At 41.7% G+C, this 13,008-nt stretch overlaps 1 protein-coding gene across 1 annotated transcript; it reads right to left on the bottom strand.

Annotated features, from left to right (window-relative positions):
* Window positions 1-2,646: 2,646 nt before the first annotated feature.
* dapk3 (death-associated protein kinase 3) lies at window positions 2,647-12,613 on the bottom strand. Its single transcript, XM_085438977.1, has 9 exons — window positions 12,510-12,613; window positions 11,718-11,830; window positions 6,721-7,081; window positions 6,017-6,146; window positions 5,824-5,872; window positions 5,663-5,689; window positions 5,423-5,575; window positions 4,875-4,920; window positions 2,647-4,675 (listed from the first exon to the last, which is right to left on the bottom strand). The coding sequence occupies exons 2-9, from the start codon at window positions 11,777-11,779 to the stop codon at window positions 4,139-4,141; spliced, it is 1,365 nt and encodes a 454-aa protein (XP_085295103.1). The 5' UTR covers window positions 11,780-11,830; window positions 12,510-12,613; the 3' UTR covers window positions 2,647-4,138.
* Between the last annotated feature and the right edge of the window lie 395 nt (window positions 12,614-13,008).

The following is a 13,008-nucleotide window of genomic DNA, read 5'->3' as shown; positions in this document are numbered from 1 at the left end:
CTCATGGTTTTTCCTGGAGCATAAACAGAGAGGGGCTCAGACAAGTTTCAGCGATGGTGGAGGCGGTATTATGGTATGGGCATGCATGACTGCTGGTGTTTATATTGATGATGGGTCGATGACTTCAGCCCAACACAGCATGATTTTCAGTTATCAAATGCAAAGCTGAAGGCAGAGACAAAACCTAATTTGTCATAGTCCAGATAATTATGGACATACAGTGGGGCAAAAAAGTATTTAGTCAGCCACCGATTGTGCAAGTTCCCCCACTTAAAATGATGACAGAGGTCAGTAATTTGCACCAGAGGTACACGTCAACTGTGAGAGACAGAATGTGGGAAAAAATTCAGATGGTAGGATTTGTAAAGAATTTATTCGTAAATTAGGGTGGAAAATAAGTATTTGGTCACCTCAAACAAGGAAAATCTCTGGCTCTCACAGACCTGTAACGTCTTCTGTAAGAAGCTTTTCTGTCCCCCACTCGTTACCTGTATGAATGGCACCTGTTTGAACTCATCATCTGTATAAAAGACACCTGTCCACAGCCTCAAACAGTCAGACTCCAAACTCCGCCATGGCCAAGACCAAAGAGCTTTCGAAGGACACCAGGAAAAGTATTGTAGACCTGCACCAGACTGGGAAGAGTGAATCTACAATAGGCAAGCAGCTTGGTGTGAAAAAATCAACTGTGGGAGCAATCATCAGAAAATGGAAGACATACAAGACCACTGATAATTTAGTATTTATTTATTTATTGTCATTGTCAAGAACAATGAAATTGTGTTTGGGGCTTCCATACAACCCAAAAAAAAGAAGAAAATAATAAATACCCCTTAAAACCCAAGTGTACATATTTAACCCAGTGTGACTCCAATGCAATAAGACAATCCTTAGCAATAATGTTCGTAGAAATTCAGACAAAGACCTGAGAAACATGACAAAATACAACAATGCAACCCATTCAATATTATTGTACTGTGAGATATGATATCAGATATGATAGTTATCGATTTAAGAAAGAGGGGGGGGGGGCAGGAGGGGGAAGAGAATAAAGATATGATGCACCAATGCAGACCAGTTCATTGCAATTAAGAAGTTGGATATGGTTATTGTCCGTGAGAGGGGGGCAGAGAGTTCAGGAGCCTCACAGCCTGTGGATACAGGCTGTTGGCCAGTCTGGATGTTCTGGCCTGTATAGACCTGTACCTTCTCCCTGAGGGCAGCAGATGGAAAAGGTGGCGCGCAGGGTGATGTTGGTCCCGCAGGATACTGTGCACCCTCCTCAGACAGCGAGTGGGGAAGATATTACTGATCTCTGGCAGACTTGTTCCAATAATTCTGCCAGCTTCTTTCACCACCCGCTGGAGTGCTTGCTGATCGGCCTTGGTGCAGCTGGGGAACCACACTAGAAATCCATGATAATCTCCCTCGATCTGGGGCTCCACGCAAGATCTCGTCCCGTGGGGTCAAAATGATCATGAGAACGGTGAGCAAAGATCCCAGAACCACACGGGGGGACCTGGTGAAAGACCTGCAGAGAGCTGGGACCAAAGTAACAAAGGTCACCATCAGTAACACACTACAACGGCAGGGAATCAAATCCCGCAGTGCCAGACGTGTTCCGCTGCTGAAGCCAGTGCATGTCCAGGCCCGTCTGAAGTTTGCCAGAGAGCACATGGATGATACAGCAGAGGATTGGGAGAATGTCATGTGGTCAGATGAAGCCAAAGTAGAACTTTTTGGTATAAACTCAACTCGTCGTGTTTGGAGGAAGAAGAATACTGAGTTGCATCCCAAGAGCACCATACCTACTGTGAAGCATGGGGGTGGAAACATCATGCTATGGGGCTGTTTTTCTGCCAAGGGGACAGGACGACTGATCCGTGTTAAGGACAGAATGAATGGGGCCATGTATCGTGAGATTTTGAGCCAAAACCTCCTTCCATCAGTGAGAACTTTGAAGATGAAACGAGGCTGGGTCTTCCAACATGACAATGATCCAAAACACACCGCCCGGGCAACAAAGGAGTGGCTCCGTAAGAAGCATTTGAAAGTCCTGGAGTGGCCTAGCCATTCTCCAGACCTCAACCCCATAGAAAATCTGTGGCGGGAGTTGAAAGTCCGTGTTGCTCGGCGACAGCCCCAAAACATCACTGCTCTCGAGAAGATCTGCATGGAGGAATGGGCCAAAATACCAGCTACTGTGTGTGCAAACCTGGTAAAGACCTATAGTAAACGTTTGACCTCTGTTATTGCCAACAAAGGTTATGTTGCAAAGTATTGAGTTGTATTTTTGTTATTGACCAAATACTTATTTTCCACCCTGATTTACGAATAAATTCTTTACAAATCCTACCATGTGGATTCATGGATTTTTTTTTTTTCACATTCTGTCTCTCACAGTTGAAGTGTACCTCTGGTGCAAATTACTGACCTCTGTCATCATTTTAGGTGGGGGAACTTGCACAATCGGTGGCTGACTAAATACTTTTTTGCCCCACTGTAATTTTTAAGTTTCTCAAAAAGAAAAGACATTTTATTTTAAAAAAAAAGGTATTCACTTTAAGCGATTTAACTCCTGTAATGTTGAATGCATCATGGTGTTGTGCTAGCGTGATAAAATGAATAATAATCTACACACAGGTAAGCTTTGGTTGAAGTGTCACTTTTATTTGCTTGAAACGAGTCTGGACAGATGCTTTACAGCTCTTTCTTACATCAACAGACAGATTAAAATACATTAAAATTCCTCTACACTCATAGGTGCAAATGGATACATTTCTCTACAGAAAAATACTACAGATTATACAACAATGCCTTCTATGCTGTACATGTGGAATGTGTCGGCTGAATGTGGAACTCATCGATGGAGCATTTAAGGTGCGCAGGGATTTAGAGCATACGTACGGAGTTTCCATGCACACTATTTGGTTTACAAGGCTGCTTGTGCAAAAGTCACTGCGTTTTAAGACACTGAGCAGATGATGTTCACTGGGTGACGGATGAGTGCTCACAGAGGCAATAAGGTCAATGAGATTACAGGCACTGCAAAGACGAGTATATACATTCCCAGATCTGGTTTTCCCACTGCTCCATTTCATTCAAGAAACAACAACTTACAAATTGTTTCCTGGGACACTTACTGGGGAAAAAAACATGTAATTTGATACCAATTACAGGTAAAACAGAGACTCTCTTCCAGACTATTTTGACTTTGAGCAAAACAAAGGAAAAGATAAGAAATAACATTTGCAAAGTCTCTGATTGAAATAAAACTGATTAAAATAATTATTGCTCTACTTTGCTGGTGATTTCTTTTGCATTAAAATGTCTGAGGTGCACAAAAAAAACAAACCCCAAAACCTTTGTTAATGTAACTTGTGAAAAACTAACCCTAAAGTCTAAAAACTGCCTCTGTTTGATATGTAATCTGTTTATTTTTCCCAGAAATGTTCAATAAACTTAAAAAAATAATAATCAGACATTAAAATAAAGCCCTAAAACTTTTATTTTGTGCTGAGGGTTTGCATAATTTATAGTTACACGTCCCAAATATGAATTTTAAAGTCATTTGAAATGTAAAAAGGCAAAAAATAAATACCACCTAATGCCTCAAACCTGAAACTATACACCGAATATTGTGAAGCTTTCTCATGTGACCTGAGGCGGGAACAGATGATTGGAGAGTGAAGGCTTTTAAAGCAACAGGAAGTTAAGACCAATTTTTAAAATAATAACCAGGTATAATAATAACCAAGTAAACAAATGAATTCATTTCTGTGTAAAAAAAACAAAAAAAAACAAAAACAAACAAACAAAAACAACCCCAAAACAAGCAAACAGCTGAATTACAGTACATGAAATTAGTAAAAATCTAAATAAATTCATTGACACAGGAATGATTTTTCAAAGAGGAATGGCTTCCACATGTTGCCTCTCTGCTTCTTGTTCTCTCAAACGTGACATAAAAGTAGGATTTTTATTTATTTATTTTTTCCCTTTCTGATGGGCGACAGCGGCGGCGTAGCTTATGATGACGACTGACCCTCTCAAACTCCGCTGTGTAGTGCACGAGCAGAGACGACAGGCAAGATGAAAGCTTGATGATGAAACCCTCACTGCTGGATGTCAGCGCCGCTCACGGCGTGCTGCCAGAGCTGAGGCCGTCCTTCTCTGCCGATATTGACTTCACCAGCTCCTCCACCCAGCGGACCTCGGAGGCCACCTGCTCGGCCAGGACCTCGTAGCGGTTCTCCAGGCGCCCAAACTTGCGCTTGAGGATGTTGGCCGACTGCATAGTGACCCGCGCGTCCTCCTGGCACTTCTTGCGCTGCGTCTGCGTGCGCTGCAGCTCTTGGCGGATGTGGTTCAGGTCGCCAGAGATGCTCTGGTTCTCTTCCTTGTACCACCCCTCCTTCTCCTCATATATCGATAGCAGCGCTGCCACGTCCTCGCGGCAAGAGCGCTGGTTGCGCTCCAACTCCTTCAGGCCTTCCTCAGCCGCCGCAATCTCCTCGAGCACCTGGGAGAAGCGCTCAAAGTTGGCGTAGGTGTTGTTCGGAGGCATGCTGGAGTGGGACTTGATGGTATACTCCTTGAGACGAGTAGTCTTCAGGCGCCGGCGCTCAGTCTTGTGATCTCTGTCCTCCTGGCGTACGTTCCGCCTCTTAATGACCTGAAGAGGTAAAAAGGTACAGGTCTGAAAAACGAGCAAGAATTTGATGACAAGAACCAAAAGATGGGAGTAAAAAGAGTCATATTTTCAGTTGGCCTGATTATCAGATGTGAAATTTCACATGAAGTTCTTCAATTTTTTTCCCACTTCACTGAATGTTTAATCTATAAAGATGTAAACAAAGACTTAAACTGCAAACCTTAATCCAGGGGTGCTCAAGACTGTCATCAATGGTCATTCTTTTCCTGCAAAAGAAAATCCATTAGTGTTGGTTAAATGCTGAAGACCAGGGCACTGTGAGTGCCAGCATCTGCATGAAGTATACAAATATTCTATGCAAATTGTACATTCATATAGATATATTTATCTATATCTATATCTATATATCTATATATCTATATCTATATATCTATATATCTATATATCTATATATCTATATATCTATATATATATATATAGAGAGAGAGAGAGATTCACCATGCGCGTGTTTGTTGATTTAGTGTGCTGCATTTTTTCAGTTTCTGCATGTTCTACAATCATTACACTACGTATTTAAGAATTTTTTATCTTCCCGCTGCAGCTGAGCGACCGCTGATTGATTGATCAAGGTAAATAAGCAAAAGTTAAAATTCTGCAAGTCTAGAAAAAAGCTCATCACAGCAGACGACAACAATGTGCTATAGCTAATACATTTCTGGAATTGTGACATCAACAAGCATTGGATAAAAATCATAAAGATATTCTTACTTAGGATCCTTTACTAGCAAACGGCGTATGAAGTCCTTCGCCAGCTCGCTGGTGTTGCTGAAATACTCCTCATCGAAGTCGTAGTTGACAGCTGAGATGTTGGTCAGCGTCTCTTGTTTGGTCTCGCCCAGAAACGGCGAGGCACCGCTCAACCTGTAACCAGTCAGAAACTTTACTTTAGAGCCCGTTTTGAAGAATCAGGTGGTTTCTGTTTTTTTACAAACTATAAGCTTCACTCACAGAATATACGTGATGACACCAATGCTCCTGCAGAGACGAGAGGATAAATAAAGATCAGTAAAAACTGTTAGGTTAAACCACAGCTTCAGAAAGTGGGGGGGGGGGAAACAAAAAAAAAACAAAAACAAACAAAAAAAAAAAAAAACAGGTTGGTATCTTACCACATGTCTGCCTCCAGTCCAAGTGGCTCATAGTTGACTATTTCTGGTGCTGTAAAACACAGGAATGAGCCCTTTAATTCAAAGCAGATGTAATCTGAAGCCACGATCACCCTCTCACAGGGTCTGACTCACTGCATGGAAACAATCTGGCACAAGGCTGGAAGTGAATATTTAGGAGGCCACGGGCTCTCACCAACAAACTCTGGTGTTCCAAAGATGTTCTTGAACTCGTTTCCTGCTTTGATCTGATGAGCGATCCCAAAATCTATTAGCTTGATCCTGGGGTTGGGGACATTCTTGTCCAGCAGCATGATATTCTCAGGCTGAAAGATAAAAAAAATGGAGAAAAAAACAAAACAACTATATCACTGAAAGGAGGAGGAGGGCGAGTCGATGACATTAGACACTGACAAAGCAGCATTTTCTACTTGAGCTTTTGAACCGTGACACTTGCATTTTATCACCACTGTCAGCAGCTTGCATACAAGTCCATAAAAATAAGCTTTGCTCCTGTACATGCCATCATCCACCAACTAAAATAATACAGAAATAATCCTATTATACGATTTTTATTCTATCCTCGTGAAGTTAAATGTTGCAGTACAGTTTAAAGGCTTTGGTCACCGTATCTTTATTGATAAAGATTAGTAGTCTTTTCCTTTATTAGAAGCTTATGTCTAACTTTTAGCTATCAAAAATGAGATTAGTACATTAACCCCATTGAGAGTAGTCCTCCCTGAAAATATGATTTCATTAATGTTAAGATATTTAGCCCAAAATATATTTTACCATGTTTTTAGCCCAAAAGAATCAGGGCAGCCGTGTTTGTCTGCTCTCACCAACATGTCATCTACCACCGCTGTATAAGAGCCCCTCAAGTTTCCCCTCAGTGCTGACCTTGAGGTCGAAGTGAGCGATGCGTTTGGAGTGGAGATACTGAACGCCATCCAAGATCTGCTTGAGAAACTGCGTGGCCTCCTCCTCAGTCAGAGATTCTTTCTCTGCCAGGAAGTCGAACAGCTCTCCTCCAGACACCAGCTCCAGGATCAGGATCACATCCGTCTTGTTTTCAAAGATGTCATGCAGGGTGATGATGTTGCTGTGCTGGATCTCGCGCAGGATGTTGACCTCGCGCTCGATCTCTTCGCGGCTCACCCCCCGCCGGCTGGACGACAGCCGCCGCTTCTTGATAAACTTGGCTGCGTACTCGATGCCTGTGCTCTTCTCCTTGCACTTACGGACGATGGCAAACTGTCCGCTGCAGAGAGGAAAGATCAGAGAGATGTCAACGCAATGTTCTCCTACCTCATGTTGTGATGGGGGAAAAAAAAAAAGATGTTTCTTAAGCAGAAGGCACTGCATGTCTGTCTATCATCATAGATATTTATCAGCAAAGACCTCTAAATGCTGTTAGCTAATAACCTCAGTTGTATCTAGTGTTACACAGAGCAGACAGCTGATAATCAGCTGTCTGCTTGACGTTTATTCAGCTGTGTAAAAACTATAACTTCAATCTCAGCCAAACCGATTTACTCAGGAACAAATAAAATACAAAAAAAAGCCAAACAATAACATATTTAAGTTGTCTAAGTGACTTATATATATTTAACCTGAGTAGCGAAAGACAGCGGTGGGTTTGAAAACGATTTGCCGGGAGTCCGGTGTTCTCACGGCTCTAGTGAGCCTTGAACTCCGGCTAGCTATCGAGCTGGTGAGACGTCCGTTACCCACGTCGGAGCACAAAACGTCGGAGCGCTTTTGAAAATATGTGATGTCTTGATAAACTGAGCAGATATTTTCGCCTGAAAATATGTTAAACGTTTATTTTGTGACCCAGAAAGAATAATAAGAGTAATATTAACACTAACTAGCTGCCACCATTGTTGACAACTGAGCAGTAGTGATGTGCGGATCGATCCTGAAATATCGATTCCTCCGATACCAATCATTTATGTTCTAGAATCGATTCTCACATTAAAATATCGATATTTTAGTAATTTAGAGTAAATTTATAGTTTATCATTAACAGGAACACAGTGGAAAGAAACTATAACATTCAGATCGTCTACATTCAAAGGAACTACTTCCTCTTCCGCCTTTCATAGTCATGTGCGAAATACGGCTGTATAAATGTCTCGCAGCCCCTTGGTGTGCGCACTCACAACAATGGCTGAGCGTAATTGTGCGGACGCATTTTACTTCCACAAACAGCTGAGACGTGGTTTGTGATACATGTGGCAAAAAAGTGCTCCAAGAGTGAGTGAGGTGTTGTGGCCATACTTGCCAACCTTGAGACCTCAGATTTAGAGAGACATTCAAAAGGGCTGTTGGGGGGGGGGGTGATAAATACAGTTTACAGTGTTTATTTATCGGATAAAGTACGTTAAATGTCACCGTTATTATTGACCCGTGTTCTGACAAACCATCCTACTTTGGCAAAACGTCCTACCGTAGGTAGTTTATGCACATTTCTGCAGTCACAGAGTAATTCCAGCACAAATTTAAGTAGGTATGACGGTTTGCCACTTAATGTTGCCCATCAGAGTATGCTTGTAGCTTATATTCTTAAAGCCAGGGTGGTTTGCCACTTCATTTTACCCGTTAAAGTATGCTTATAGGTAACATTCACAAAGGTAGCATGGTTTGGCACTTAATTTCACCCGTCAGAGTATGTTTCTAGCTCTTATTAACAAAGGTAGGATGATTTGCCACTTAATTTTAGCCGTTAAAGTATGCTTCTGGCTCATATTCACAAAGGTAGGACAATTTTCCACTAAATTTAGCTGTTAAATTATGGTTGTAGGTCACATTCACAAAGGTAGGATGGTTCGCCACTTAATTTCGTGTTGTGCGCATGCGCAGAAACAACGGGTAGGATGGTTTGTCGGGTAGGATGGATTCCCAGAACACCAGCCCGGAAACAGCGGGGGTGTCCAAATTCAGAGGCTGCTTCCACCTGAGGACCCGGCCTTCGCGGTCTAAAGAAAGCCGGGTAGTATGGCACGAGCTCCCTCGGTGGAGTGAAACTCTGCCGTCTGCTCCTTGCTATCTAGAATATAACCGGGCTCTGGCGTAAACTCTCGACCGTCTCACACTTTCTTTAATTAGTTTTCTGCTTGATGTTTATTCAGCTGTGTGAAAACCCCAGAGGAACCCTCCCGAGGGATTAATAAAGGTAAATTTAATTTAATCTAATAACTTTAATCTCAGTCAAACCAATTTACTCACGAACAAATAAAACACTGAAAAAGCCAAAAAATAACATTTTTAAGTTATCAAAGTGACTTGTATATCATGTTTAACCCGAGTAGTGAAAGACCGCGGGGGTTTGAAAACGATGTGTCGGTCGGCTCAGATATTTGAAGTTTACACGGCTACATTCTCACCTGAAAATATGTTAAAAGAGAAATAAGAGTGATATTAAAACTAAGTAGCTGCCGCCATTGTTGAAAACTGGAATTGGCTGGGTCGCGCTATGAATTCTGCGATATGGTTTTTCAATTTTGTTGTCCGGGTGGAAATTCGGGAGAATGGTGGCTCTTAAATCCTACTACTTATTCCTGCGTCTTTTGGGATCTTACAAAGCTTCAAACGACGCGTCGACTATTAAATTAGTCAGCGACGATTTTAATAGTCGACGTAATCGTGACTAGTCGACTAATCGTGGCAGCCCTAGTCCTATGGCAAACAAAGCACACCCTTTCTGCTTCCATAGGAATTAAGAGGGTCATCAAATGTACTTGATCAACCAATCAACAGTAAGTGTGAGGACCTCTATAAAAGCAGACGTTTTGGGAGTTTGCTGATCTTTAGGATTAAGTCATCCCAGAAGTTTAGATCCTAGCAAATTCACCCTAACATCAGACCATTCAACGCTCAAGTAAACTGCAAAACACACGCAAGAACTACATCTCAGACTCTAGAGAGCTCAGTTAACATGTTAAATGTTAAAGTTTGTTAAATTTTTGGGAAAAAAACCAAAAACATGGCAGCAAAACTTAGGTTTGCAAAATTGCATCTGAACAAACCACAGGACTTCAGAAACAATCTGCTTTGGACATACAAGACCAAAGTGGAGATATCTGGCCATAATGCACACCAACATATAGCAAAATCAAACACAACACATCAACTGTCAGACACTGTGGTGGAGGGGTGATGATCCAGCCTTGTAATGCAGCCACAGGACACGGGCACCTTGCAGTCACTGACTTAACCACAAACTCTTCTGTATACCAACGTATTCTAGAGTCAAATGTGAGGCCATCTGTCCAACAGCTAAAGCTTGGCTGAAACTGGGTCATGGAGCAGGACATGGCCCCAAGCACAGCAACAAATCTCCAACAGAATGACTGAAAAAAAATGAAGGTGTTGCCACAGTAAATTAAAACTGACATCTCAACCAGACTGAAATGCTGTGAAAAGACCTCAAGACAGCTGTGATAAATGAATGTCCAATGTCTCAATAAACTAAAGCAACATAGTGAAGAAGCATGAGCCAAAATTCACCAACAAACCGCACATGATGATGATCAAAACTAGCACCACTGATTAACAATTGTTTCATGATCATTGATGTGCATATTATCATGGCCACTGATCAATGGCCTGCAATCACAGCATTGTAACATGGTGAAAGATGTACCCTGAGCTCCTTCCTCAATTCCGAGATGGTCTTTCCATTTTCACATAAATGTTCCCTGTCCAGGATGTGTACATCCTCATCATTGAAAGAGTCACTGGCCACTGGCCTACAAGTGTAAATACTGCTTAAGCCTGATCCAACTGTGCTGTGCTAGCCTTCTTAGACTGTGAAATTTCCATCAGTAATGGGGCACAGTTAAAAGTCGACGTGTACCGTAAACCAACGCACACGGATCAGCATTTAAGGTTTTGACTCTCATCATCCACTAGAGCACAAATGTGTCATCAGGACACTACAACACAGAGAGAACACCGTCCTAACAAAGGTACTCTTGGGCATTGATCAATGATCATGAAACTGACCTCACAGCCCATTGTTAATCAGTGGTACTGCAATCTGCAGTCAGCAGAGACTGAACTGAAGAAGTTACTTGGATGAGTGACAAAAAGTTTCTGCCACTGAAAGTGCTCCATCCAGAATTAAATTAAATGTCTGTTATCCAAACAGAAGTTAAAATCTCTGACTGAAGCTCAAGAAAGCAAAACAGTGTGTTGTCAGCACAACAAAACAATCATTAACACAACTAAAAACAAGAAAATTCTGTTTTATTCCACATAGAATAAAACAGACATTTGTAAATAAAACAGTGTGGTTTAGATCCATTTAGTATCTGCACACACACACACACACACACACACACACACACACACACACACACACACACACACACACACACACACACACACACCATCCCCATCTCTTACACTACAGCAGAGGTGCAAGGGCACATTGAGAGGCAGTGACGTCACACTTTTGCTGCATTACTGCAGAAAAAAAAAAAAGGTAAGCCAGAAAGTTGTGTTTCATCTCCAAAAATGTGATGACTCATTCACAAACTATCCAGCACAGCAGAAAAGAATTAAAGATGACATTTAATACAGTGCTGTTCACACATATTAAATATCTAGCCCTGTTCAGATCAGTCCCAACCTGGCATTAAAATCCATCTCAAGCAGCATTTCACATTTAGATCTGTTTTTAATTATGGAAAGCATTGATAAGCTGAAAACTCATCGCTTACACAACTTAAAAAATGTGTCTTACAAATGCAAAAAAAGTGTTCTTACACTTTCAGATGAACTGAAGCACACAGCACAACGGCTGGATAGGACAGCAATGAAGAAGAAAGCAGGGTTTTCACATATAATGCTTTCAATTAAACGTTTTAAAACAGGCCCACAAAGCTTACCTCCCCAGCTCCTCTCCCATCTCGTAGTACAACTCAACATCCTCTTGCCTGAAGCCAGCCATGGTGTGCTGACTCTTACGATGATGATGATGGGAGTAACGCCTTCAGATTTCCTGCAGCCAAAAAATAAAAAAATAACTTAAACGTGGATATGTGACACAGAGGCCACAGACACCACAGAGTACAGAGTATGGAGGAAGTGATAAGACAGTGTTAGCACTTTAGGGCTTCTTCATCCTTATTTGGAGTCAACGCTGCTTTGGAGACTTTTTAGCTGATGTCAGACCTCTGCATACCAGTCCTACTACATCATGTCCTTCCCAGGATCAGCTCTCCGACTCAATTAAAGGGACTACACAACCAACTATGTTACCTTTCACTGGCTAGATAACAAACTACGAGCCAAATGAATCAATGTTTAACTGACAATACACAGATAATGACTTTAAAAAGATGCTAAATTGCGACGTTTATATTGCACTTTTCCATCATAAAAGAAAAACGGCACAAAGGAAGACCTATTTAAAGCAAACACAAAGGTAAACTCGTGAAACGGGATCGTCGTGTTAACTTATTACAATCTGAACACTGATTAAAGAATTTAAGGAAAGAAATAAAGGGAATCCCGACGACGGAAACCAGCTAGCTTAGCTGTGAAGCTAACATTAGCGTCCCGTAGAAACACAGCGCTTAATAAAGACAAAGAAAAGGATTCATAGTAACTCAAATACTGACAACAACGCATATATTTAGTCACACAAAAGTGAAGGGATTTCTACTACAGATACTTACAGTACGGCTGGCTACGAGTGCTGCATTCCTCTGCCAAGTAGTTGTGTGTGAACTCGCCGACTGAGAAAACGTCAGGCTAACTGCGGCGGAACACATAGCTTCCGGTGTCCTTCAAAAGTAAAAGCATTAACCTTCGGCGCCAATCAATGCAGTCTCCAAACCACTCACTTCAAAGTCTCCCTCTGATGTACTCATTTATAATCTTGTCCGTCCTGGTCACGCCCAATTGACGTGTTAACATCTTCAATTCCACCACCTCCAGCGCCTGTGTTTTTGTCAGCATATTATTAAATATTTTCAAAATATTAATCATAAGTGTGTTAATAGACCGACAACTTAATGCTACTGATGTTATCATTTTCACTGTCAGACCTGGAATCACATTCATGCACACTGTACTTGCAAGTAGATTTGTGTGTGTGTGTGTGTGTGTGTGTGTGTGTGTGTGTGTGTGTGTGCGTGTGTGTGTGTAAATGCCTGTGTTACTGTGTAGATACTA

This window comes from Copadichromis virginalis, linkage group LG18, assembly GCF_057382275.1.
Source record: "Copadichromis virginalis isolate Kocher_CV1m ecotype Utaka linkage group LG18, C_Virginalis_male_GT1.1, whole genome shotgun sequence".
Lineage (NCBI taxonomy): Eukaryota > Metazoa > Chordata > Actinopteri > Cichliformes > Cichlidae > Copadichromis > Copadichromis virginalis.
The sequence above is the reverse complement of the archived record's forward strand: the minus strand, read 5'-3'. Positions and strand labels throughout refer to the sequence as shown.